Genomic DNA, 25,179 nt, shown 5'->3' on the forward strand with positions numbered 1-25,179 from the left:
ACAAAATACTGGAGGAACTCTTGTTTGTGATCAAATATCACCAAAAAATTTTTGGCTATCTTGAGGGGAGGGTTTTCAGATCAAAAGTACCTTCGCTCCTGCCCCCTCTCCCCTGCACCTATATGCTGGAACAAATCTACCAGAACCTGGCTTCCATGGGTACAGAAATCTTTTCAAGTATCAATGATATCCAGTTAATGCCCAATTGCTAAACCTTTTAAAAATCTATACATGATTTGCAAAACCTGAGATAAGAATAGTAAACAAAATTACCTCTTTATGTTATCTTGCTTCCGGCCTTCATTCCCTTCTTCTCCAACAACCAAAACTTTAAACCTAGACAAAGAATAAAATTCCAAAAAGTTAACGTACAGCAGAATGAACATAATTGCTTTCTCATTCCCAGGTTTACATATTCTTTTCCATTTCTCTCAAGTCTCCCTTGATCTGAGAAAGTAGAAAAAATACTTATTCCAAACCTTTATGTGCTTATTAACACAAAAACCATCTCACATGTCAGAATCAGAATCAGGTTTATTATCACTGGCATGTGACGTGAAATTTGTTAACTTAGCAGCAGCAGTTCAATGCAATACATAATCTAGCAGAGAGAGAAAAAAATAAAACATAATAAACAAGTAAATCAATTACATATATTGAATAGATTAAAAAAATGTGCAAAAACAGAAATACTGTATATTTAAAAAAAGTGAGGTAGTATCCAAAGCTTCAAAGTCCATTTAGGAATCGGATGGCAGAGGGGAAGAAGCTGTTCCTGAATTGCTGAGTGTGTGCCTTCAGGCTTCTGTACCTCTTACCTGATGGTAACAGTGAGAAAAGTGCATGTCCTGGGTGCTGGAGGTCTTTAGTAACAGACGCTGCCTTTGAGCCACTGCTTCCTAAAGATGTCCTGGATACTTTGTAGGCTAGTACCCAAGATGGAGCTGACTAGATTTACAACAGCCTGCAGTGTACTTCGGTCCTGTGCAGTAGCCCCTCCATACCAGACAGTGATGCAGCCTGTCAGAATGCTCTCCACGGTACAACTATAGAAGTTTTTGAGCGTATTTGTTGACATGCCAAATCGCTTGAAACTGCTAATAAAGTATAGCCACTGTCTTGCCTTCTTTATGAGTACGTCAATATGCTGGGACCAGGTTAGGTCCTCAGAGATCTTGACACCCAGAACTTGAAGCTGCTCACTCTCTCCACTTCTAATCCCTCTATGAGGATTGGTATGTTTTCCTTCGTCTTACCCTTCCTGAAGTCCACAATCAGCTCTTTCGTCCTACTAACATTGAGTGCCAGGTTGTTGCTGCGTGGCACATTCCACTAGTTGGCATATCTCACTCTTGTATGCCCTCTTGTCACCACCTGAGATTCTACCAACAATGGTTGTATCGTCAGCAAATTTGTAGATGGTGTTTGAGCTATGCCTAGCCACACAGTCATGGGTATACAGAGAGTAGAGCAGTGGGCTAAGCACACATCCTGAGGTGTGCCAGTGTTAATCATCAGCGAAGAGGATATGTTATCACCAATCCGCACAGACTGTGGTCTTCCGGTTAGGAAGTCGAGGATCCAATTACAGAAGGAGGTACAGAGGTCCAGGTTCTGCAACTTCTCAATTAGGATTGTCAAGTCAAGTTTATTTATATAGCACATTTAAGAACAACCCACATTGACCAAAGTGTTGTACAGATCAGAGCAGATAGCTAAAATCACAAATACAAGAAACACAGACATAACCAATAAGGCAAACAGCTTATAGGCACAAAAGAAACAACAGAAGGGCAGAGGCACAAGCCAAAAAAATCAGCCACATCAGGAGGACTCAAACGCTAGTGAATAAAAATAATCCTGACGAAGGGTCTCGGCCTGAAACGTCGACTGCGCCTCTTCCTATAGATGCTGCCTGGCCTGCTGTGTTCACCAGCAACTTTGATGTATGTTGCTTGAATTTCCAGCATCTGCAGAATTCCTGTTGTTTGTGAATAAAAATAAGCTTTGAGCCTGGATTTAAAAGATTCAATGGAGGGAGCAGATCTGATAGGGAGGGGAATGCTGTTCCACAGTCTAGGGGCTAAAATAGCAAAGACGCGGTCACCACTGAGCTTAAGTTTAGATCGCCGGACAGCCAGGATGGTATTAAATGCTGAGCTATAGTCGATGAACAGCATCCTGACGTAGGTATTTGTGTTGTTGACATGGTCTAAAGCCACGTGAAGAGCCATGGAGAATGCGTCTGCCGTTGACCTATTGTGGCGATAGGCAAATTGCAATGGGTCCTGGCCCTTGCTGAGGCAGGAGTTCCGTCTAGTCATAACCAACCTCTCAAAGCATTTCATCACTGTCGATGTGAGTGCTACTGGGCAATAGTCATTAAGGCAGCCCACAATATTCTTCTTAGGCACTGGTATAATTGTTGCCTTTTTAAAGCAAGTGGGGACTTCTGCCATAGTAGTCTGTAACATGTGGGCAAGACTTATAGATCGAACTAATTGATAATGGAAGAAACCTTAGTCTGCTCTGCCCGAAACATACAGCTTACTGATGCTAATCAGTGCATTAGTACCCCATTAGCTTCTGGGAACTGATGCACATATATCATGATAATATTACAAATGCATGGCATTACTGTGAACTGTTAGAAGAAAATCTTCCACAAATATGTGCAATTGGACAGCCAATTCTCTATGTAAAAAATTGTGTACATAGAAGGCAAACTTAATAAGTGATCAGAAAATTAAATTCTTAAATTTAATTTTAAAGCTAATATATTCATCTACAGACTCCCAAAACTTCACATTAATGGTGCTTGCAATACTCTGAGGCATATAACAGTGCTGGATCATTAAAATCTATGCTATTAATCTCAATATTATAAGACCATAAGGCAAAGGAGCAGAATAAGGACATTTGGCCCATCGATTTATTTTCTCTCTCAACTCCATCATCCCTGCCTTCTGCCCATAACCTTTGACACCTTTACTAACCAAGAACCTATTAACCTCCACTTTAAATACCCAATGACTTGGCCTCTACAGCATTCTGTGGCAAAGAGTTCTACAGATTCACCCACCCTCTGGCCAAATAAAGTCAAGTTTATTGTCATTTAACTATATACATGTATATAACCATATAAGGTATATTGAAATGAAACAAAGTTTCTTCGAGCAACACACATCAAAGTTGCTGGTGAACACAGCAGGATCTCTAGGAGGTATAGTCGATGTTTCAGGCCGAGACCCTTCATCAGGACTAACTGAAGGGAGTTAGTAAGGAATAATAGGAAGTTAGTCAGTTAGTAATAAATCTCTTACACTTTTACACTTCCTCCCTTACCACCATTCAGGGCCCCAGACAGTCCCTCCAGGTGAGGCAACACTTCACCTGTGAGTTGGCTGGGGTGATATACTGCGTCCGGTGCTCCCGATGCAGCCTTCTATATATTGGCCAGACTCGACGTAGACTGGGAGATCGTTTTGCTGAACACCTACGCTCTGTCCGCCAGAGAAAGCAGGATCTCCCAGTGGCCACACATTTTAATTCCGCATCCCATTCCCATTCTGACATGTCTATCCAAGGCCTCCTCTGCCATTCCCATTCTGACATGTCTATCCACGGCCTCCTCTGAAGCCACACTCAGGTTGGAGGAACAACACCTTATATTCCGTCTGGGTAGCCTCCAACCTGATGGCATGAACATTGACTTCTCAAACTTCCGCTAATGCCCCACCTCCCCCTCGTACCCCATCCGTTATTTATTTATATACACACATTCTTTCTCTCACTCTCTTTTTTCTCCCTCTGTCCCTCTGACTATACCCCTTGCCCATCCTCTGGGTTCCCCCCTCCCCCTTTTCTTTCTCTCCGGACCTCCTGTCCCATGATCCTCTCATATCCCTTTTGCCAATCAACTGTCCAGCTCTTGGCTCCATTCCCCGCCCCCCCCCACCCCGTCTTCTCCTATCATTTCAGATCTCTCCCCTCCCCCTCCCACTTTCAAATCTCTCACTAGCTCTTCTTTCAATTAGTCCTGACGGAGGATCTCGGCCTGAAACGTCGACTGTACCTCTTCCTACAGATGCTGCCTGGCCTGCTGCGTTCACCAGCAACTTTTATGTGTGTCACTTGAAATTCTAGCATCTGCAGATTTCCTTGTGTTTGCGTTTTTAAGGACTGTTTACCCACCAGTTTTTGGTGTATGGTGGTGTTAGTTGCAGAACTGAAGTCTATAAACAGCAGTCTGGCTTATGAAAACCCTTTTTCCAGGAAGGACAGGGCAGAGTGAAGGGCAGAGCTATTAATCATCAGTGGATCGATTTGAGTGATAAGTGAACTGGAAAGGGTCCAATGTAGCCAGGAGAAAGGCTCCATGACCAGGCGCTCAGAACATTCCATTAATGTTAATGCCACCAGATGAAAATCATTTAGGTAGGTTACTTTTGCATTCTTTGGCACTAAAGAGATAGCTGCCACCTTGAAAACCAAGGGGACATTTGATTGTTCCAGTGAGATGTTGAATATATCTGTCAGCTGGGCTACGTAGTCTTTCAGAATCCGGTCTGGTATATTATAGGGCCCAACAAGAGAAAATCTACAGACACTGGAAATCCAAGAAACACACATAAAATGCTGGAGGAACTCAGGCAGGCCAGGCAGCATCTATGGAAAAGAGTACAGTTAATGTTTTGGGCTAAAATGTCGAATGTATTCTTTTCTATACATGCTGGCTGGCCTGCTGAGTTCTATTTTGTGTATATTATCAGGCCCTGCAGTTTTGTGTGGGTTGACTCTGACCAGGGTCTTCATCATCTCAGCTTCAGCCAGAGGGAGTGTCTGCTCCCCCGGGGGGGTGGGAAGAGGAGGGGTGCCTTCCTCGCCAGCTCTTTGTTCTGCGCACCAAACCTGATGTATAAGACATTCAGCCTCTCAGGGAGTGAAGCATCCCAGTTACTGACGCGCAAGGTAGACTTGTCTGTAACCCTCAGAATTCCCTGCCACGTGCACCTTGTGTCTCTGATATTGCAGAAGTGTCTGTAAATTCTCTAAGAATGCTCCGATTCTGCCTTCCTGATGGAGGAGGAAAGCACAGTACTTTCTTCTCTGAGAGCTGTCGCATCCCCCGATCTAAAGGCAGCATCAAGATCCCTCAGCCGTGCACGGACCTCTGCAGTGAGCCATGGCTTCTGATTTGCCCTCACCCAGATGTGTTTTGTGATGGCAACATCCTCCGTACACTCCACTATGTAGATGGTCACAGAATCCACATATTCCTCTACGTTAACATGGTTGCCGTAGGTAGCAGCCTCCCTGAACATTCTCCAGTTCGTATTAAGCAGTCCTGCATCCTCAGGCCAGGTGTTCACCACCCCTAGAACTGGTTTGACCCGTCTAACACAAAGTCTGAGAGTCCATTGTGGGCTTTATAGGCACCAGGTATGTTAGTGTAAACCAGGTCTAGTGTATTCCTCCTTATCCTAAAGAGACATCCTTCTATTCTGAGGCTGTACCCTCTGGTCCTACTTTCTCACTAGAGGAAACATCCTCTCCAGTATATGAAAGTTTCAGACAAAAACCTTTGAAAAGCATCACACCTGGCAAATAACTCCTGCAGTGTATCAGGAATCTCGATATTTCCAGATCCGATTGTAGAGCTGAATTTCTCTCTCAGTTTTCTGACAAATTCTTGGAACTCTTCTGCACAAACCTGTTCAAATACGAGTTATTTTGATGCATGAAAATTTCACAGCAAGCACAAATGCACAGGCATAAAACAGAAAATGTTCGAAACACTCAGGCAGCAATTGCGCAGAAAGAAACAATTAACACTGCAGGACAACACACACAAAATGCTGGAGGAACTCATCAAGCCAGGTCCTGATGAAGGGTCTCAGACTGAAACGTTCGTTCTTTATTCCTCTCCTGCTGAGTTCCTCCAGCATTTTGTGTGTGTTACTTTAGGTTTCCAGCATCTGCAGATTCTCGTATTTATGAAACTGCAGGGAACAAAGCCCCTTTGTCAGAATAGGAAAAGAGACAAAACAAATTTGCTTTAAATTTCAGAGTATGGGGAGGCTCCCATTCTGAAGTAGACAGATTAACATGAAACATTAATGATTTTTTTCCCTCTCCACGCTGTTGCCTAACCTGCTGAGCGTTTCCAGCATTTACTGGTTTTATTTCAGTGAATATTTCTAAATTTAACCTCAGTTTTCCCAGTGTGGGATCTTTATTTTGGACACTGCCGATCTCTGATCTGTAGTCAGGGAAAAAAAAGTGCAGCTTTAATCAGCTGAAATCCATAAAACAATAAGGTGCAGAATTAGGCCATTCAGCCCATTGAGTCTGCTCTGCCATTTCATCATGGTGATCCATTTCCCTCTCAACCCCATTCTCCTGCCTTCTCCCCGTAACATTTAACACCCTGACTAATCAGGAACCTATCAAAATCCACTTTAAATATGCCCAGAACTTAGCCTCTACAATTGCCTGAGGCAATGAATTCCACAGATTCTCCACCATCTGGCTAAAGAAATTCCACCTCAGAAATATATATCAGAATATTTGTAAATGTACTTGACAGCATTTATTTAATAACTGGGAAGATTTTAATCTAACTTCAGGGTTTGGGTGCCAATCTGAAACATTCAAGACGCTTAAGTATTTGGAAAAAAAAGGTCTTGTAATCAATACACTGAGTCATAAACACAAAGTCCAGCTTCAATACATTACCCTTTGTTTTGTAAAACACACACAAAAAAAATAATACAATGCTTAATTACCTTACTGTCTTGGTAATTACCCTTCTTGCTCATGATTTCATCAATTAAAGCATGGTCTTCATAGACTTCAGCAAGACAAATTCTGTAAAAGATTAAAAATAAACTATTTAATATTTTTAAAGAGGAACAATGGTATTGCCAGTGGTGTCACTGGCAATTTGATCCAGATATGGCACCTGTTAGCAAGTTTGAGATTATAGAACATAGAAATCTACAGCACATTACAGGCCCTTCAGCCCACAATGTTGTGCCAACCATGTAACCTACTCTAGAAACAGCCTCGAATATCACAGACTATGTACAGCACACAGTGTACATGGAACACACTAGCACTGCTGCTAGCTCAACACTTACAGTGCCAGCGACTGGGGTTCAATTCCTGCCACTGTCTGGAACTGGTACATTCTCCCCGTAACCACCTCCGGGTGCTCCAGTTTCCTCCTCCATTCCAAAGATGTACGGATTAGGGTTAGCAAGTTGGGTCAGGCATGCCATGTTGGTGCCAGAAGCATGACAACACTTGCGGACTGCCCTCAGCACATCCTTGGAGTGCATTGGTTGTTGACGCAAACGACACATTTCACTCAGTGATTTGATATTTCGATGTACACGTGACAAATAAAGCTAACCTTTATTTCTTAGAATCAGGCTACCTGGAGCATGCAAGTAGCCATTCCCATTTCTTTTTGCATATCAACACAGCTTTTTATATCCCCTCATTAGATCAACATTTAACAGATTTTTCAGAAGCAAATTGATTAAAATATTATACCAGGGTATTATCAACTGAACACAAGTTGGAAAAAAGGTGGTTGGGCTTTGCTCTTCCACAAATCACATTTCCCTGCTTCTCCCTCCCCTGCAAGGTTGCTGGCTTCTGCCTCCAGCCTCCAATGGTAACTCTGGGCCACAGCACAGATGTGGTAGCAGTTTAGATGATTTAACTACTGGAATTCACTGTAACAAAGAATACAGGGCTGTGGTAATGTGATTAGACAGGGAACCATCCTGGTCACAAGACATACAGATGGAAATGGAATGAATCACTCGGAGGGGGAACACCGTTCTCCTATTTTCAAAGTATTAGTATTTGTTGTACTTTAATTGGGGAACCTACACTCAATGGCCACTTTATTAGACACCTCCTGTATCTAATAAAGTGGTCACTGAGAGTACGTTTGTGGTCCTCTGCTGCTGTTGCCTATCCACTTCAAAGATCAACTTGTTATTCAGTCAGAGATGCTCTTCTGCACAGCACTGTTGTAGCATGCGGTTATTTGAGCTGTCGTCGCCTTCCTGTCGGCCTCACCCCATTTGGACATTCTCCTCTCACCTACCTCATTAATAAGGCAGTTTCACTCACAGTATTTTTTTTTACTATATAAGTTTTTCACACCATTCTCTGTAAATCCTGTGCTTGAAAACCCCAGCAGTTTCTGAGATACTCAGACCACGCTGGCTGGCACCAACAATAATTCCACAGTCAAAATCACCTAGATCACATTTCTTCCCCTTTCTGATGTTTGATCTGAACAACTGAACCTCTTGACAATGTCTGCATGCTTTTGTGCATTGAGTTGCTGCCACGTGATTGGCTGACTGGATATTTGCAATAATGAGCAGGTGTACAGGTGTGTCTAATAAAGTGGCAACTGAGAGTAGATGCAGAGTAAAAATTCAACACTGTCACTTTGCTCACACTACCAGGCCTATGCGGGTGACACTGAAACGAGATCAGCTTTGTGCTGCAGAACTATGCCCATTTAGAATTGCATGAATGCACAATTTCATTTATCTGAAGAGGCCGATTTGCACTGGTCTTTCTTCTGCTGCAAGACAAGTGAAAAGGAAAGTCCAGGCAAGAATGGCATAAATTCTACAGCAAAAATAACAGTAAATTGGGTTGGAAAGAACAGTTACACAAAATTAGCTGCTCTTTAATTACATCAAATTAGCTTTGTCACATACATCAAAACCTACTGTGAAATGCATCATTTGTGTCAACGACCAACACCGTCTGAGGATGTGCCAGGGGCAGCCCGCAAGTGTCTCCAGGTTTCCAGTGTAACATAGCATGCCCGCAACTTTTTAACCCTAACCTGGACATCTTTGGAATTTGGGAGGAAAAAGTAGCACCCGAAGGAAACCCACACAGTCACAGAAAGAATGTATTAACTCCTGACAAATTGTGGCAGGAATTGAACCTTGATCATTCATGCTGTAATACCATTATGTTAACTGCTACACTACCATGCATCACAATTGAACACTGTTTTGTCATTTAGATCAAAAGAATGAGAGCTACCTGCAATTGCTAATATGAAAGGAACAAAAAAATACCAAGTTCAAAGAAAATTATCAAAGTACACACTGTATAGGTCTCCATGTACAACCTTGAGATTTTCTTGAAAACATACTCAATAAATAGACTGGTGGTACTGTGGCATCAGCGTCGGACTTCGGGACGAAAGGTCCCGGGTTCGAATCCAGCCAGCCGGCTCCCCTGCACGTTTTCCATCCATGCTGGGTTACGAGCTGGTGATCTCTTTGGAAACTCACCTGGCAGAAGGCAATGGCAAACCACTGCTATAACTTGCCTCGTACGCGATTCCCCACTACGTCAGAGAGGTGTGGAGGGAAATCGTCCGCTAACCAGAGAAACTCCAGATGCGACCTACCTACCATACTCAATAAATCCCGAACAGAATAATCGTAATAGAGTCAATGAAAGACCACACCAACTTGGGTGTTCAATCAGTATGCAAAAAAAAAATGCAAATACAAAAAGAAAGAAATAATAAATAAATAAACAAACATCCAGAACATGAGATGTGGGAACATTTCAATGATGGAGCAAGTGAAGTTGAGTGAAGTTATCCCCTTTGGTTCAAGAGCCTGATGGTTGATGGATCGTACCTGTTTCTGAACCTGGTGTGAGTTCGGAGTCTCCTGCACGTTCTTCCTGATAGCAGCAGTGAGAAGACAGCATGTTCTGGCGGTAGGGGTCCCTGATGATGGATGTTGCTTTCCTGCAACAGTGTTTCATGTAGATGAGCTCAGTGGTGGGGAGGGCTTTACCCGTGATGGACTGGGCCATATCCACCATGTTCTGTATGATTTTCCATTCAAGGGCATGGGTGTTTCGATACCAGACTGTGATGCAGATCTCTACTACAGATCTATAGAAGTTTGTCAAAGTTTGAGATGTCATGCCAAATGTTCGTGAAAAGAATGTGTTCTTTAGCCATGGTCAATCAATGAAGACTAATTGATGCATGCAATATTAATTCAACAAAATTCAAGGATTAAAGGTATATGTCTCATAGCAACAGAACCATATAAAATACATGATTGTGACCATAAGAAAAAACCATGGGCAGGATAAAAGTACAAGATGGAACAATGCTGGCTTAATTTGGTAGATAAAAAGGAGGTTGCCTCAGCGCTGAACTAAAACACTAAATGGATCATTTCCAAAACCAATCTCTTAAGTCATCTAAATACAAAAAGCAGAGCTTTCCATATTATGCTTCAGCACCTCTCGTGGCTGTAGTTTATCAGCATTTATAGCTCCGAAGCAGTGGCCTCACCTGTAATTAAGCATTGTCTGGGGATTCTTGAGGATGTAGCGAGATCTACGGCCCACAGCAAGAGAGGTTTTATCCAAAGCCTCTTCAAAATAATCGTGCAAGACATCTCTGACCGTTTGCCAAGGAACAAAAGGTCCTTTCACCTAAATGCAAAAACAGATTTTGTTTCCAAAGTCAAACAAACGGGTATTCATGGAGATTTCACCTGAAGGTTTTTATCTTTTTGAAGATTGATGAATTAGGGAACACTATTTGTATTATACAGGTCCGACTGGTTATACCGATTTCAGTCAGGAACTAGAGAAACACCCAAGAGTTACTTTGGAATTGCGGAACAGAAAAAATACCCATCTTGGGAGGTGGTGGCGGGGGGCACTTAAACTCCCACAGTAATCAAACACCGCTGTGCTTTAGGAACACAGACAGCTAATTCACGACAGGAGGCCAATTCAAAAGCTTTTACTTCTATTTATACATGCACAAAGATGCTCCATTAAAATCATGTGACATAAAACCCTTACTATTGTTAAGCTTTCAGTAACAAAAAATCTTTAACAATTAAAACTAACTTTACTTTTGAAAATCCTGCAGAAAAATAATTGTTATTCCGAGCCTGAAGTGCTCTAGTCCTTAACCCTACTTTTCCCATTGACATGATTGTCTTATAATGTTTCTTGGGAAAGCAACTAACATGTAATAGCAGATCAACCTGCATTGCTAATTTGGACTGCAACACACTGAACCATTAATATTTTGCTACTTTATCATTCTAGAAAGAAAATACGTGTTTAATTGCTTACTTTTTTGTTGAGGACATGGCTGGCTACTCGACAAAGCATGAGCAGACTGTCTTCCTGCGCAGTCCAGGTTACGCGGAGTTTGGTCATACGACGCAGGGCACTCTTATCCGCGTCGTCCGTGAAACGAAACCGCTTTGCCTTCCCCTGTTGAGGAGCTTCCTCTGCAGGTATCAGTGAAGAACTATTACTAGAAATGAGAACTTACCACCAGCTTTTTTAAGAATAATTGTGCAACCAGGGGAGCCAAAGCCTCTGTATTGAAGGTGGTTGAGGTGTGAACTAATACAAGTTATGAGGTTATGAGAGGCATAGCAATACACACAAAATGATGGAGGAACTTACTACTCCTTATCCTCCCCACTTTATTTTAGCTTCTTCGCTCTTTCTTTCCAGTCATAATGATGGGTCTTGGCCCAAATTGTCAGCTTTTACTCCCCTCCATAGATGCTGCCCCTCCCCCCCTCTCTTTTTTTCCATTCCTCTCTTAACCCTTTCTCTTCTGCTCACCTACCTCTGGTGCCCCTCCTCCTTCCATTTCTCCCGTGGTCCACTCTCCTGTCCCATCAGATTCCTTATTCTTCAGCCCTTTACCTCTTCCACCAATCACCTCCCAGTTTCTCAATTCAGCCCCTCTCCTTTACCTACCAGCCTTCCCCCTCACCTGTCATCTGCCAGCTTGTACTCCTTACCACCCCCCTCCCCACCACCTTATTCTGGCTTCTCCCCCTTCCTTTCCAGTCCGGATGAAGGGTCTTGGCCTGAAACATCAACTGTTTATTCTTCTCCATTGATGCTGCCTGACCTGCTGAGCTCCTCCAGCATTTTGTGTGTGCTGCCCTGGATTTCCAGCATCTACAGAATTTCTCATGTTTATGAGAGGCATAGATGAGATAAACTCCGCCATGGATGGTCCCAGGTCAGCTTGACAAGGAAGAGGGTTTGGGCACGCAGCCAGTAACCCTATCCCACAAAAAACCCAGAGCTACAGAAAGGGCAACAGAAGTTCCAAGGACCTCATCCCTGGGAGAGGAAGGACCTTCAAGTAAAAGACTTATGAAGTAGTGCGGTCAAAGCAGAGGCCACAGGCCCATCAACATCCTTTCCGCTCAGGACAGAGGATTCTGGCGAGCTGCTATTGGCGGCCTAAGCCCCGGTATAGGTAATGGGCTTAAAAAGAAAACCAGGAAGATAGGTAGTCAAAACCTTTCTCCCCCCCCAAAGCTGGGGTATCAAAAACAAGGCAACATCGGTTTACAATTCTTTCCTCTCAAAGGACTGCTGTAAAACTTCATGTCCTCCAACTGGATGAAACCTACACCCCGGGAGATGCTGTCAGTCGACTTGGCATGCAATTGTAGTCGATTTTGTATTGGTAGAATGCAGCAGCCATTCTGCACTGATGGTGGAGGGAATGTATGGAATATTCAACATGTGGGCAGCTTTTCTGTGGATGGTCAGCCATACAGAATGGAAACAAGCCACTGAATCTGCACTGAGCATCCAGCACCCTTTTATACTAATGTCCACCATCTAAAAAAATAGACGTCTTACAGTTCTTCAGGACAAGGGCTTCAGATGCATGAGAAACCACCAGCTGCAGATTCCCCTCCAACTCTTACACCACCCCAATTTGGGAAATTTACCATTGTTCCTACCATTGGGTCGAAACCCTGGAATTCCCTCTGCACAGCACTGAGGAGTAACACACCAGCATTTTCCCCAAGGGCAATTAGGGTTTGGTGATAAATGCTGGCTTAGCTGGCAAGGACCAGATGTCAAAAAAATTAATACACTAAAAAGTGCTCTAGAAGACAATATTACAACTGTTCCTCAGTCATTAAAGGACGACACTTAGTGGGAGAAAGATCACAGTGATGAAACCCTCACCTCTCTTCTTCTTTTTTCTTGTTTTCTTCCCACTCTCCTTCTCAGGTCGTTTTCGTTTCTGCCCTTTTCCACCAGCTACTCGCTTGTTCCGGCCAATGTTGCTCTCTTTCTCAATTCGGATTTCTTCCTTATCCCTGGTAAGGGGTCCCTGTACAGACCTGAGCATCCCTAACATATTGAACTTGTTTCCTGTATCAAAAAAAATCCCAGAAAGAAATCAGAAACATTAAGCAGCACAAAATACCTTGTTTATAATGTTCCTAGCTTCCAAAATAGTGTCAACAAAATTAAAGAAAACAATAATAATTACAAAAATGTTTTTTTAAAAGCATACAGCAACATTTACTGTTTGCCCATTAACCTGTTGCTTAGGGACACTTGCCTACAGATAACCATTCTCAAAGAAAAGCATTCAAATAGATTAAAGTAATGAATATTTATCAGTGCAGTGCCATGCGGTTATACTACTTCAACTTTAGACGGACATTTAACTGATGAAGGTTAATGTAATTGAAATTATCTAAAAAAATAGAATATGTAGACAGCTTGCTATTTAAAGATGCCTGGCACAGCTTCAGTGACCCATGTTCAATCCTGATCTTTGATTCTGTTTGCACTCGAGTTTGCATGTTTGCCCTTTTATGGCATGGGTTCCCTCTGTGTTTTACAGTTTCGCATCATATCCCAAAGACGTGTAGGCTGATATGGTCAACTCTGGAGGCATGGCAAGCGTTTGATGGGAACGTGGGGAGAATATGTTACAGGGAAAATTAATGGGGAACAAAATTGCCTCATGAGCCATCATAGTCTGGAATTGGCCTTCAAAGAAATATAGTAAAAATGTGCATTAACTAAATCTGATTAAGAAATAAACCATAAATCATCTCCTATCCTCTCTGTTATCATGTCAATATTAAGCTGGTGTTTGCACAGAGTAATGTTCGTTTAATAGGTGAACAAGATGACACAGGCATAGATCAAGTGGATTGCCTGAGTCTTTTTCCAGGGTTGAAATGGCTAATATAAGGGGATATAATTTTAAGGTGGTTGGAGGAAAGTATAGGGTGGATTCCAGAGGTAAGTTTTTTTTTTAAAAAAGAGTCATGAGTGTGTGGAATGCCTGACCAAGGATGGTGGTAGAGGCAGAGAAATTAGCAAGATATAATGCAGGGCTAGGTAGGAGGGAAGGATTAGATTGATCTTAGAGTAGGTTATAAGGTTGTCACACCATCATGTGCCAAAAGTCCTGTACCGTGCTGTAGTGTTCTATGTTCTATACTTGAATTTAATTTTCTTAAATACATGAAATTGAACCTGCAACTTAAAAGTTTTGTCACAAACAAGGAGACCGCTTTGCCGAGCACCTACGCTCTCTCCGCCAGATAAAGTGGGATCTCCCAGAGGCCACCCATTTTAATTTCACTTCCCCTTCCGACATCTAAGTATATGGCCTCCTCTACTGCCACGATGAGGCAACACTCAGATTAGAGAAGCAATACCTTATATTCCATCTGGGTAGCTTCCAACCTGATGGCATGAACATCGATTTCTCAAACTTCCGGTAATGGCCCTCAAATATCTTCACCATTCCTCATTCCCATTTCCCTTTCTCACTTCATCTCCTTAGCTGCCCATCACCTCCCTCTGGCATTCCTCCACTTCCCTTTCTCCCATGGCCTTCTGTCCTCTCCTATCAGATTTCCTCCTTCTTTAGCCTTTATCTCTTTCACCAACCGACTTCCCAGCACTTTGCTTCATCCCTTCGCCTCCCTCCTCCCGGTTTCACCTACTACCTTGCATTTCTTCCTCTCCTCCCCCCACCTTCTTACTGACTTCTCATCTTTTTTCTTCAATCCCAATGAAGGGTCTCAGACTGAAGTGTCGACTGTTTAGTCTTGTCCATAGAAGCTGAGTTCCATCAGTATTTTGTTTCTGTTGCGTAAAATTTTTTGCCATGCGGACCTCATGGCATATTGCAAGCTCACTTCAATATTTCATGATCACTGTATCAGGAGACGTGAGCTATTAATCCATGTTAGCACTACCACTACTCACAGATTCACGCAAGTATGTAGTACAAAGTCATATCTGCAGATAGCTTCATTTGAAAGATAAATACTTTACCTGCAACTCCAAGAGGAAGAGAATGCTTGTTAAGGAAACTCTGTAATCGCATTGTGCTGCTCTCAGGCACGTTGAGGCTCTGCAAAAGCAAAATTGAATTAGCAGTATGATTTAGACTGATAATAATAAAAAAAGCCCTGCTCATTTACTTATCTTTGCCAGGTAATGACAGGGCCCCATTCTTGTAAAATGTCTCTAACCTGATCAGTTCATATGTGTATAACGCCCTGGGAAAGGTTTCACTGCTAATGTAATGGTTTTTCTGCCGCAGCAGTGTTTGGGTTTTGGCTAGAGATGACGGGGGCTTTGGAATGTGCACGGTCCAATGAAGGGAGTGCTTTTTCCTTGTTGTGTGCCTGAGAATAAGGTGATCTCGGCCTTTTGTTCAGCGAGAGATGAAGAGAGAAGATGCCAGAAAGGAGAGGTTGTAGACAGCAGGACAGAATGGTCTTGGAGTGGGGCCGGGAGTTGATCAGGCCCGAGGGAATCGATGGAGGACCAACGGAAGGGAAAGCATGAGCTCCAACGTGCACATTAGACTGTTTCATTAAAATGGGCCCATTTCCTTCTGTTATTCTTTACTAACCCTTTAGTCAAATAAAGAATTAAAGAGCTAAATCATTTAATTGCAGATGGTGTACTTTGTTATTTCGTGATACTGATTTGTAACAGGGGAGCAGATCACACAGTATCCACACAAACAAGAGGTTTTACACCTCAGATTTCACACGTTTGGCAGGGCCAGAGACATTCTTCCCTAGACCAGTGGACCCCAACCACCGGGCTGCAGACTGGTAACGGGCCACAAAGCATGTGCTACTGGGCCGCGAGGAAACAATACGATTTGGCGATATGAAATGATGAGTCAGCTGCACCTTTCCTCATTCCCTGTCACGCCCACTGTTGAACTTTAACACAAGCGAGGTCATCAATGACCCAAGACGTGCAAAGGAATGGGTCTGTGACCCATTTGTGAATGTCCCCAGTGAATCATCCATGTCAGCGCGGGAAGAAGATAAAACTCCTCGAGCTTGCAAATGACGGTGGGCTGAAAAGTATGTTTGACACAACATCTCTGCCGGCATTCTGGATCAAAGTCAAGGCTGAATATCCTGAGAAAGCCACGAAAGCACTGAAAACGTTGCTTCCATTTCCAACATCATATCTCAGTGAAGCGGAGTTTTCTGCAATGAGTGCAACGAAAACTAAATTGTGGAATAGACTGGACATAAGGAACCTCCTTTGAGTATCGCTGTCTCCCATCACCCCTCGATGACACCATCTTGTTGCAGGAAAACAAACCCAGGGCTCCCACTGGTTCAGCGATATTGGTGTGTTGCAATAATTTTATATGTTCATACGAGGAAAATATGCGCTGTGTGTTTAATATCCAAACATTACTTAAAATGTTATGATGCTATTGACTTATAAGTGACTTATAATTCAGTAGTCCCCAACCTCTGGGCCGCGAAGAATGCAGCGGTAGACAGAACGCATCCAGCACATCTTTAAGAAAAAAGCTGAAATAAACAAGCTAATTAATTAGGTGCCGCCCGGCACGTAAATGTCGGCCCAGATCAGAGGCTGATTGCATGATCATGTTTAAAACTTGCAGGGTGTGAAAGCCAGAGCATCAAACTCGGCTTTGGAACCAGACAGATAGCCTGGGACAGAATAAGTACATTAAATCTATCAGGAACATGCTATCAATGGATGGTTCTTGAAAAAAAGAGGGCCAGAGCATTCATTAATAGAAAGACAAAGGAGGTGAAAACAGACAATGCTGAAAAAACTCAGCAAGTCAAGCAGCCTTTGTGGAAAAAGAAACAGTTAAAGTTTCAGATCAACAATCTTGCAGCAGAGCAGCATGTGTTTAATACAAAGGACATTGGATATATTTAAGGCAGAGGTTAATAGATTCTTGATTAGTCAGGGCACGAAGGAATACAGGGAGAAGGAAGGAGATTTGGGCTGAGAGGAAAACTGGATCCACCATGATGCAATGGCAGAGCAGACTTGATGGGCCAAATGGCCTAATTCTGCTCCTACATCTTATGGACATTTGTCACAGATTTCAAGACAATAGCTCTATTCAAGTAGCTTAGACTACAAGAAATAAAGCTGGTAAGAAACTTTCAACTCTGGTAACTGACTGCTGGAAAGCAAGATCAAAGAAGAAAGGGGTATAAAACTGGACAGAGAACGACCTACAGGAAGAGAATCTGCAGAGTGAGCCACTGAGGTCTCAAGGAATTCTGAGACTATCGGCAAGTATTGTTTGCTTGTACTGGATGCAATTTATTTGATAAATCTGAAATAAAAACAGAAAATGATGGAGTACTCAGCAGGCCAGGCAGTATCTGTGGAAAGAGAAACTGACTTAATATTTCAGGTTAAAAATTCTTTGTCAGAGTGTCCAACGAAGGACCCTGAACCTAAAAATGCTAATAGATGCTGCCTAACCCGCTTGTACGACATTTTGTTTTTATTTCTTACACCATTCAGTAATGGGAAGAATTTCTCTCGATTACCCTACCCAAACCGAGCATAGACATGTCCATTATATCTCCTCTCAGCATAATATTCACCTTTTGCATTCACAGCTTCATCTTCTTGTAACCTACTGAAGTGTACCTGGCCAATTTGCTGAACAAGATAATAGGTCAACTGATTAAAAGCTTGATCAAGTAGGCAGGTACAAAGAGCATCTTGCAAAAGGTGGAAAGGAAAGGGGGTGCTTCTCTTAGGTAAGTAGACAATTATGATATTTAGATGTCAGGAAGACTGACTGGCAGTTGGTCTACCCTGGAAGATTCATATACTGTAGCTAGAAATCGCTCTTAAAAGCTGCCAGCAATTTTGATCCCCGAGTCTTTTTGGAACTGTATTCCTTGTTTTGATCAACTTGTGGGTAAAGTATTTCTCGGCAGCAATGATAAATTTATCTGACAGCAAGTTTCATGGAGTACTTATTTCAAGATGCAGCAGACTAGTAGGCTCTTCCAGCCCAAATTGTCCAATTACCCCCACACGACCCTTATCAACCCAGAAACTGGGAGGAAACCGGAGCACCTAGAGTAGGGGTTCCCAACTTTAAAAAAAAAATATGCCATGGAGCCTTACCATTAACCGAGGGGTCTGTGGACCCCAGGCTGAGAACCCGTGACCTAGAGGAAACTCCCACACGGTCACCAGGAGAATATACACTCTCCTCACAAGTAGCAGTGGAACTGAACCCAGGTCGCTCGTGCTGTAAAGCGTTACGTTACAATGACTCTCCTCTGCCTCCCAATTAAGGTCAACATATTTTTTAAAAACTGATCCAGCTACTTCTGTTTACATCTACCTTTTTAGCATTGTTCATAATATAACTGGTCCAGATCCAGTTTCGCTTCAGATGTCCAAAGAAACTAGAATCGAGGCCTCCCGCTCCAAGACCATCACCCGGAAGTTTCCCGTCTTCCATCAATTTCCGACTTCCCCTAGAGGGATTAAGAAAACAAATCACTAGAAGCACCTAACTGCTCATCAATACTGACAGGCAAGAAAATGAACAGAGAGCATGAAGGAGGCTGGGAGATGGGAGGGTGTGCAAAGAGAGAGCAGGGAAAGAGACGAATTTCAAAGGGATAACGTGCAGGAGAAAAGAACACATAAAAAGATAAATTGTTATGGAGTTAAATTATCTAATTTCTCAGGAAAACAACCAGCTTCCAGGTGGAAAGAGAAAGGAATAGCAAGTAAATTGAGTAAGATACAATTATTAATTAATCCAGTATTATTGACTTTGTATGTATAAGGATCAAAACGTACGTTGCATATGCCAGCAGGGAACATCTGTTCTCCATGGAGTTCTTTGCAGTTACGTCCTGATCTATCTCTGGGTTAAGCACAGAGTCTTCTGCTCCCTCAGCAGCTGTCTGGCATCCTTTAGTTGCGCGAGGAACCCGTATGACACCTGTAAATAAAAGTGCAGAACTTACAAACACAAGGGATATTTTTTTTTAAGAAAGACAACATAGGAATTGAAATCGGGTACAAATTCCAATTTGCGATAATGGATTAAAAAAAGCAATGCAGCTTTAATCTAATTCTATTCTGATATAGGTCTGTCCCTTTATGTTTTCTGATAAAACTTTGCCAGAAGTCTCAATGAATAAATTTTTAAATCCTTTTATTTCCTTTAGTTAGACAGATAGTGACACGGTGTGGCCAAAACATGTACAGCAATAAACTCAAAGTTCAAAGCTCAAAGTAAACTTATTATCAAAGTACATATATGTCACCATATACAACTCTGAGATTCATTTTCTTGTAGGTATACTCAGTAGATCCATAATAGAATCAATGAAAGACCACACCAAGTTGGACATTCAGTGTGCAAAAGACACGAACAGTGCAAATACAAAGAGAAAAATACAATACTGTAATAATAAATAGATGAACAAATGAATAAACAAATACATAAATAAACCATGCAAGAACATTCAAGATCACTTAGATTACAATTATCTTCAGATCCATCCATGCTGTTTATTCCTTTCCACTGCTAAACAAAGAAGCAATACCGGCTTCCAATCTAATTTCCTGAATCAGGAGTTATTATTGAAGGATCAGACAAGGTGAGTCCGGAGTTGCAAATCTGATGTCTACAAGTCTGAGAGTCCGAGGCCAAGGACTGGGGGCTCGGAGGCTGCCTGCCCTGAGGTCAGAACCCTGTCTGTATGTGTGAATGGGTGGGAGGCAGATAAGGGGCTTGTTATGTTGTCGTCTTGTTGCTACTACTTGTTCTGCTCTGCTGAATACTGTGGGCACAGCACGTTGGTGTTGGAATGTGTGGCGACACTTGCGGGCTTCCTGAATGTGTTGGTTGTTAACGCAAACAACGCATTTCACTGTCGTTTTCCAAGTACCTGCAATAAGCAAATCTGAATTTTGCTGTACCTTGTACTGGATGCATTGTGAGTGATACATGAATAAACAACAGTGAAGACTCACGCGAGCAACCCCAGCCACAGGTTGATTAAGACTGCCTGCAATACTAAAATTCCATGGTGATGGTCTTCACAGGATTAGTAGAGAGCTGGATTATGAATCTGCTTTTGGCCAAACTAAACAAAAGACTTGTTTACGTGGGCAGTTTTGACAGGACTGCTATCATTCAGTCTTTTGAATGGGAATAAATCCTGGGAAATCTTGTATGCACTGTGAAACGCTGATGGCAAGGAGTTAATAAAGTTAATAACAGGTTTAAAAGCCCAACTCCATTAATCTTTCCCACATGAAGTCCAGTGGAAGAGACCAATTTTGCCAAGAATTTACCAAAAACTCCTGAAGTGGCATCCTACACTCCATTAACTTCAGAGGAGATTCTAGCATTTCAAATTAGGAGGCAAAGTTACATTCTTAAAATTACCTCACATTAGTTTAGAGCTTTTAGTTAAAATCTGTTTTAAGCTTTCAAAAACTCAAAAATTGCAGCTTTTACAACTAAAGACAGAGAGGAGGCTCACTGCCGTTTCAGAGGTGAAGCCATCTCACCACCGGAAGTACCGATGCCACTAAAGACATACTGCAGGACAACGGCATGCAAGCATCATTGGTAATTACAGACACCAGGTGAGGGACTCTGCAAGCAAGATCTCAGCCATTTTTCGGAAGACATTTGAAGAAATTATTAACACAAGAGAGTCTGCAGATGCTGAAATCCAGAGCAACACACACAGAAAATGCTGGAGGAACTCAGCAGGTCAAGCAGCATCTATGGAGAGGAATAACAGTTGGTGTTTTGGACTGAGATCCCTCATCAGAACTCAGTCTTGGCCTGAAACATTGATGGTTATTTCCCTCCCTAGATGCAGCCTGACTTGCTGATTCCTCCAGCATCTTGTGTGTGTTGGATAGAAGATATAGCTCGCTGGCCTTAAAAGTAGTACTGTAAAAGATCACTTGTACTTCCTTGCTCAAGTTGTGAGAACCGTATCAGATATTTCTATTGACACCACCATAAAATTATCTTCCAATGAAGAGCCAAATGTTACAGGAATCCATTTACCTAGAATTAACAATGACAAGGGCAAAGCTCTGGGTTTACACAAGAGGAAATGATAAAACTTCTGGTTCAGTTCCAGAATGCATGGATCGATGCTTCAGTTATTATCTGATGCACTACTGCATCTATGGAAAGGAATAAATAATCGCTGTTTCGGGCCGAAACGCTTTATCAGGATTGCTTCAGCATCCATTATAATCAAACTTTTGATTAATCAACAATATTTTGAACTTCAGCAAATTCATAAAAATACTTACCTAGTGGCGTATTCAGACAAACGCACATGAGGTCAAACCAGAAGCTTTCTACATCTTGCATACTATTTAGAGTATAGCATCGATTTTCAAATGGCCTGCTGCTTCTGGCCAAATTATAGTGTGGATCACAACTGGTAGTATCAACAATCATGGCATTCTTTTTCACATAAATGAAAATCTGGATTAATAAAATGAAGAATTAGAGTTCATTTACAGATTCACATTTTGTTTTATGCAAACTATGGTCACACACAAAGTCTAAGTTTTTGGTGCACTGTTTCTCCTGAACATTTAACCCACTAACTCTGAGAAATCTGGCAAATCAGCTATTAGGTTGTGGATATCATGACTGCAGAACTGTTAGTTTCAATTTGATCTGCTGTTTTTCCAGTGTTATCAGTCAACGGCAAAAATGAAGGGATACAACTTTAGTTAGATTCTTATTTTTATACTACATTTACAATAACATGATTACTAAGCATATTAAAATATAGCATATTACAAACTACCATGACTCTAGGTAACTAGGTTCAAGGTAACAGTACAAATGCAGGTATAAACTTTCAAAAGGGTTGCATAAAAAATGGGATTTATCTGCTCATCATCCAGACTAATCCTACAACTATTTAATGAACATTTCCCAGGTAAGTGGTTTTCCACTGTATTAAAAGGAATATATACCAGACTTTTTGTTTTGTAAAGCCTGCGAAGTCTTTTCAAGTATTCTCAGTTAATGTCTTCTGGGAAGACAGACACCAGACATCAAGTACTGAGAGTGATTTGCAACTCATTTTTTCTCCTCAGAAAAATAAAAACAATGTATTTTGACCCGGTAGTATTATGAACTTCCTCCTGCAAATGGACAGTGCATTGTGAGGCAATGTTCATAATCATTGAATGAAGAAACACCATTTCAACTTCAAGAAAAGAACAACTTGTCAAGAGAACTTTACGATGATGAGAATCTGAAACTAAATCATTTAGCCCACTTAGTCACGGGGGGGGGGGAGGAACGTCGACTCAGACCACGAGAGGCCTGCGTCGAGCATTTTCATGCCTTACAAGGTGCAGATTGGAAGTCTGTGTGGGGCGCCATTCCTCGCAGACACTAGAGCAATGTGTGATTAAGTGCCTTGCTCAAGGACACAAACATGCTGCCATAGTTGAGGCTCGAACTAGCCACCTTCAGATCACTAGATGAACGCCTTAACCACTTGGCCACGTGCCCAACACAGTCACTAGAGTTCTCACAAATGATGGTTCAAGAACCACACACTTTACTTGGAGTCGTAGCCTCAAGATTCTGCAGATGCTGGAATTCTTGAGTAACACACACAAACTGCTGGAGGAACTCAGCAGGTCAGGTAGCATCTATGGGAGAGGAATAAAGAGGCAATGTTTTGAGCTGAGACTCTTTGGGCTGAGTCCTGATGAAGGGTCTCAGCCTGAAGCATCAACAGTTTATTCCCTTCCATAGATGCTGCCTGAGCTGCTAAGTTCCTCCAGCATTTTGTGCATGCTACTTGGAGTCAACAATGCAACAGTCCACCTCGCTGAAAGCCTACCTGATCTTTATCCTGAAACTTTTCAGTTGGACCAAACTGTAATAATCCCATGTAACAAAGACGTTGCAGACTCTCAAAGAAGGAAAATATGTATCTCCTGTCAATATCAATGGAAAAATATTTATAGTGAAGATAATATTGTTAAATGGCTTTCAATTAACAAGCCTTTAATGTTCAAGAATCTCATAATATCTCCACATCTAACATGATCTATAGTAATTCAGTGCATTATTCCAGCAATTAGCCACAATATTCCAAGTTCCTTTCATTACACAAAACATGCTAATGAATATTTCTGCTCAATGAAAGATAATTTTAATAGATCATTCAACATCCCGTAGATTAAGATTTCCTATATAATTTCAAATATGTCCAAACTTAATTGCAGAGTGCATTGCCTACTTCAGCAATCTATATTAACTAAAAAAATGCTTTGGCATACAAACCAGTTATAATCCACTGGAGATATTTTCAGCTAAACTGAAGTTCTGTCGTTTATTGCTGAGAATATAGCTTCCACTTATAACACAACACTAATTTAACTTAAATCAAATGTGCTGGATGATGTCTGCATGGACAAGCTCACGAAGGGAGGCCACAGAAGTGACTAGTGTGAAGCAAAAAAATAACCAAACTGTATTAGAGATGTTCTGCCCTCCAAGAGGACCACAACCCTGTCATAGTTTGGAGGCTTGCGTGCGTCAATGACCCGGAGAGCTATGTTGGCTGGAGTCAGGGCTTTATGCTTTGGCTTTTGGTAGGTCACCCATGCCAAATAGGTCAAAGGGTAGAGGGCAGGTTAAGAATGGTCCACTGGTCCTCCAGGTTCGAGGGTTCAGTTCAGGGCTAACAACCCTGGCTGGTAAAACTAAATTGTTACAGAAACAGCAATGAAGAATTCATCTACATCTGAGAGTGATGGTTTTCTTAAGTCTCCATCTGGGTCTTGCGTGACTGACAGTAGTGAAAACTAAACTACTGATTTGATGAAGGAAGTCCGTAACACTGCCAGAGATGGTGGACCTTCACTGCTGTCATAAATGATAGCGGTATAATGGGCCACAGAGGGGCAGAGAGGACTGAGAGACAGAGTACTACAAGTCCTATAATAGGAACATTTTTTCAAAGAATTTGTACTGAGAGAAGTTTTCTTTTAAGAGAATTACAAGAGAATTTTTCTTTTAAGGGAAGTATACATTAAAAAAAAATTAGTTTTTTTTAGGCCAATTCAAACATTCATTGACTGTGAGAAAGCCTTTACAATTAGAGATCTGTATGAATTTTGAAAATTAATTTGACATGTCTTACCGCTTATAAAGAAGCTGCTGCCTCATAGGCTGTGGCAGACTCCTGATCAAAGTGTGCTTCAAGATAGGATCATTTAAAAAATCTTCTAGATTTTCAACCTATATAAAGTGACAAATAAAAAATAGAAAAGTAAATAATGAACAAAAACTTCAAAGAAACCATATTCACACATCAGTCACAAACTTAGAGACATCCAGTTGGCTACCAAAATATTTTCTTAAGTAACTGAAACAATTTAATAGACCTAAACTAAGAGAAGTATACTCAAAACCGATGCAGCTGAGAAGCCGTCAGATTAAAACCACTCTTTCAACTTTGGATAAATGTTTTACAGCTTAATACTAGATAAGGGGTTAGAGATAAAATACTGTAACATAAAACAACCCCCTAATCTTCCGCAGACTGAGTAAAGGAGTGCTAAAAATTATGCCTTAAAAACTGAAGCCTGTGCTTGGCAGAATATTTTTCTCAGTGGCCATTTCAAACATTGATGTCTTAAAATGTTCCCAGAGGGGAGTTAAGAGATACAAGGAAAAAAAAAACACAGGAAAGTGAAGTTGAGACAGACGACTGCCCTTGATTTATAATGACAGAGTAGGCTCATGGAGCTGCAGTGGCAACTCTTGCTATTATGCAGTTTTCTATTCTCACTAAGTCACACACTACTCTTTCAGTTTAACAAAAATGGAAAGTGAGCAATTTCATGAGGTCAGTCATTACAGCACGGAAACAGGCCCTTTGGCCAATTGCTTCACGCTGACTGTGTTGCTCAGTGGGTTGGTTCCATCTGCATAGCCGTCTAAATCCC

The 25,179-nt window shown here is 41.8% G+C and overlaps 1 protein-coding gene across 2 annotated transcripts in view; it reads right to left on the bottom strand.

The window, feature by feature from the left end:
- LOC134352096 (general transcription factor 3C polypeptide 1-like) overlaps positions 1 to 25,179 on the bottom strand; it is an 80,463-nt gene that overhangs the window by 21,753 nt on the left and 33,531 nt on the right. For both annotated transcript variants that reach the window (XM_063059279.1, XM_063059278.1), the window contains exons 17-28: positions 24,372 to 24,469; positions 23,064 to 23,160; positions 21,499 to 21,676; positions 19,003 to 19,147; positions 18,536 to 18,671; positions 15,190 to 15,268; positions 13,066 to 13,254; positions 11,179 to 11,339; positions 10,379 to 10,521; positions 6,789 to 6,870; positions 5,601 to 5,713; positions 274 to 336 (exon numbers count right to left, since the gene is read on the bottom strand). In XM_063059279.1, the coding sequence (XP_062915349.1) occupies positions 274 to 336; positions 5,601 to 5,713; positions 6,789 to 6,870; positions 10,379 to 10,521; positions 11,179 to 11,339; positions 13,066 to 13,254; positions 15,190 to 15,268; positions 18,536 to 18,671; positions 19,003 to 19,147; positions 21,499 to 21,676; positions 23,064 to 23,160; positions 24,372 to 24,469 (1,484 nt within the window). The remainder of the gene's footprint in view (positions 1 to 273; positions 337 to 5,600; positions 5,714 to 6,788; positions 6,871 to 10,378; positions 10,522 to 11,178; positions 11,340 to 13,065; positions 13,255 to 15,189; positions 15,269 to 18,535; positions 18,672 to 19,002; positions 19,148 to 21,498; positions 21,677 to 23,063; positions 23,161 to 24,371; positions 24,470 to 25,179) is intronic.

This window comes from Mobula hypostoma, chromosome 9 (genome assembly GCF_963921235.1).
Source record: "Mobula hypostoma chromosome 9, sMobHyp1.1, whole genome shotgun sequence".
Classification (NCBI taxonomy): domain Eukaryota; kingdom Metazoa; phylum Chordata; class Chondrichthyes; order Myliobatiformes; family Myliobatidae; genus Mobula; species Mobula hypostoma.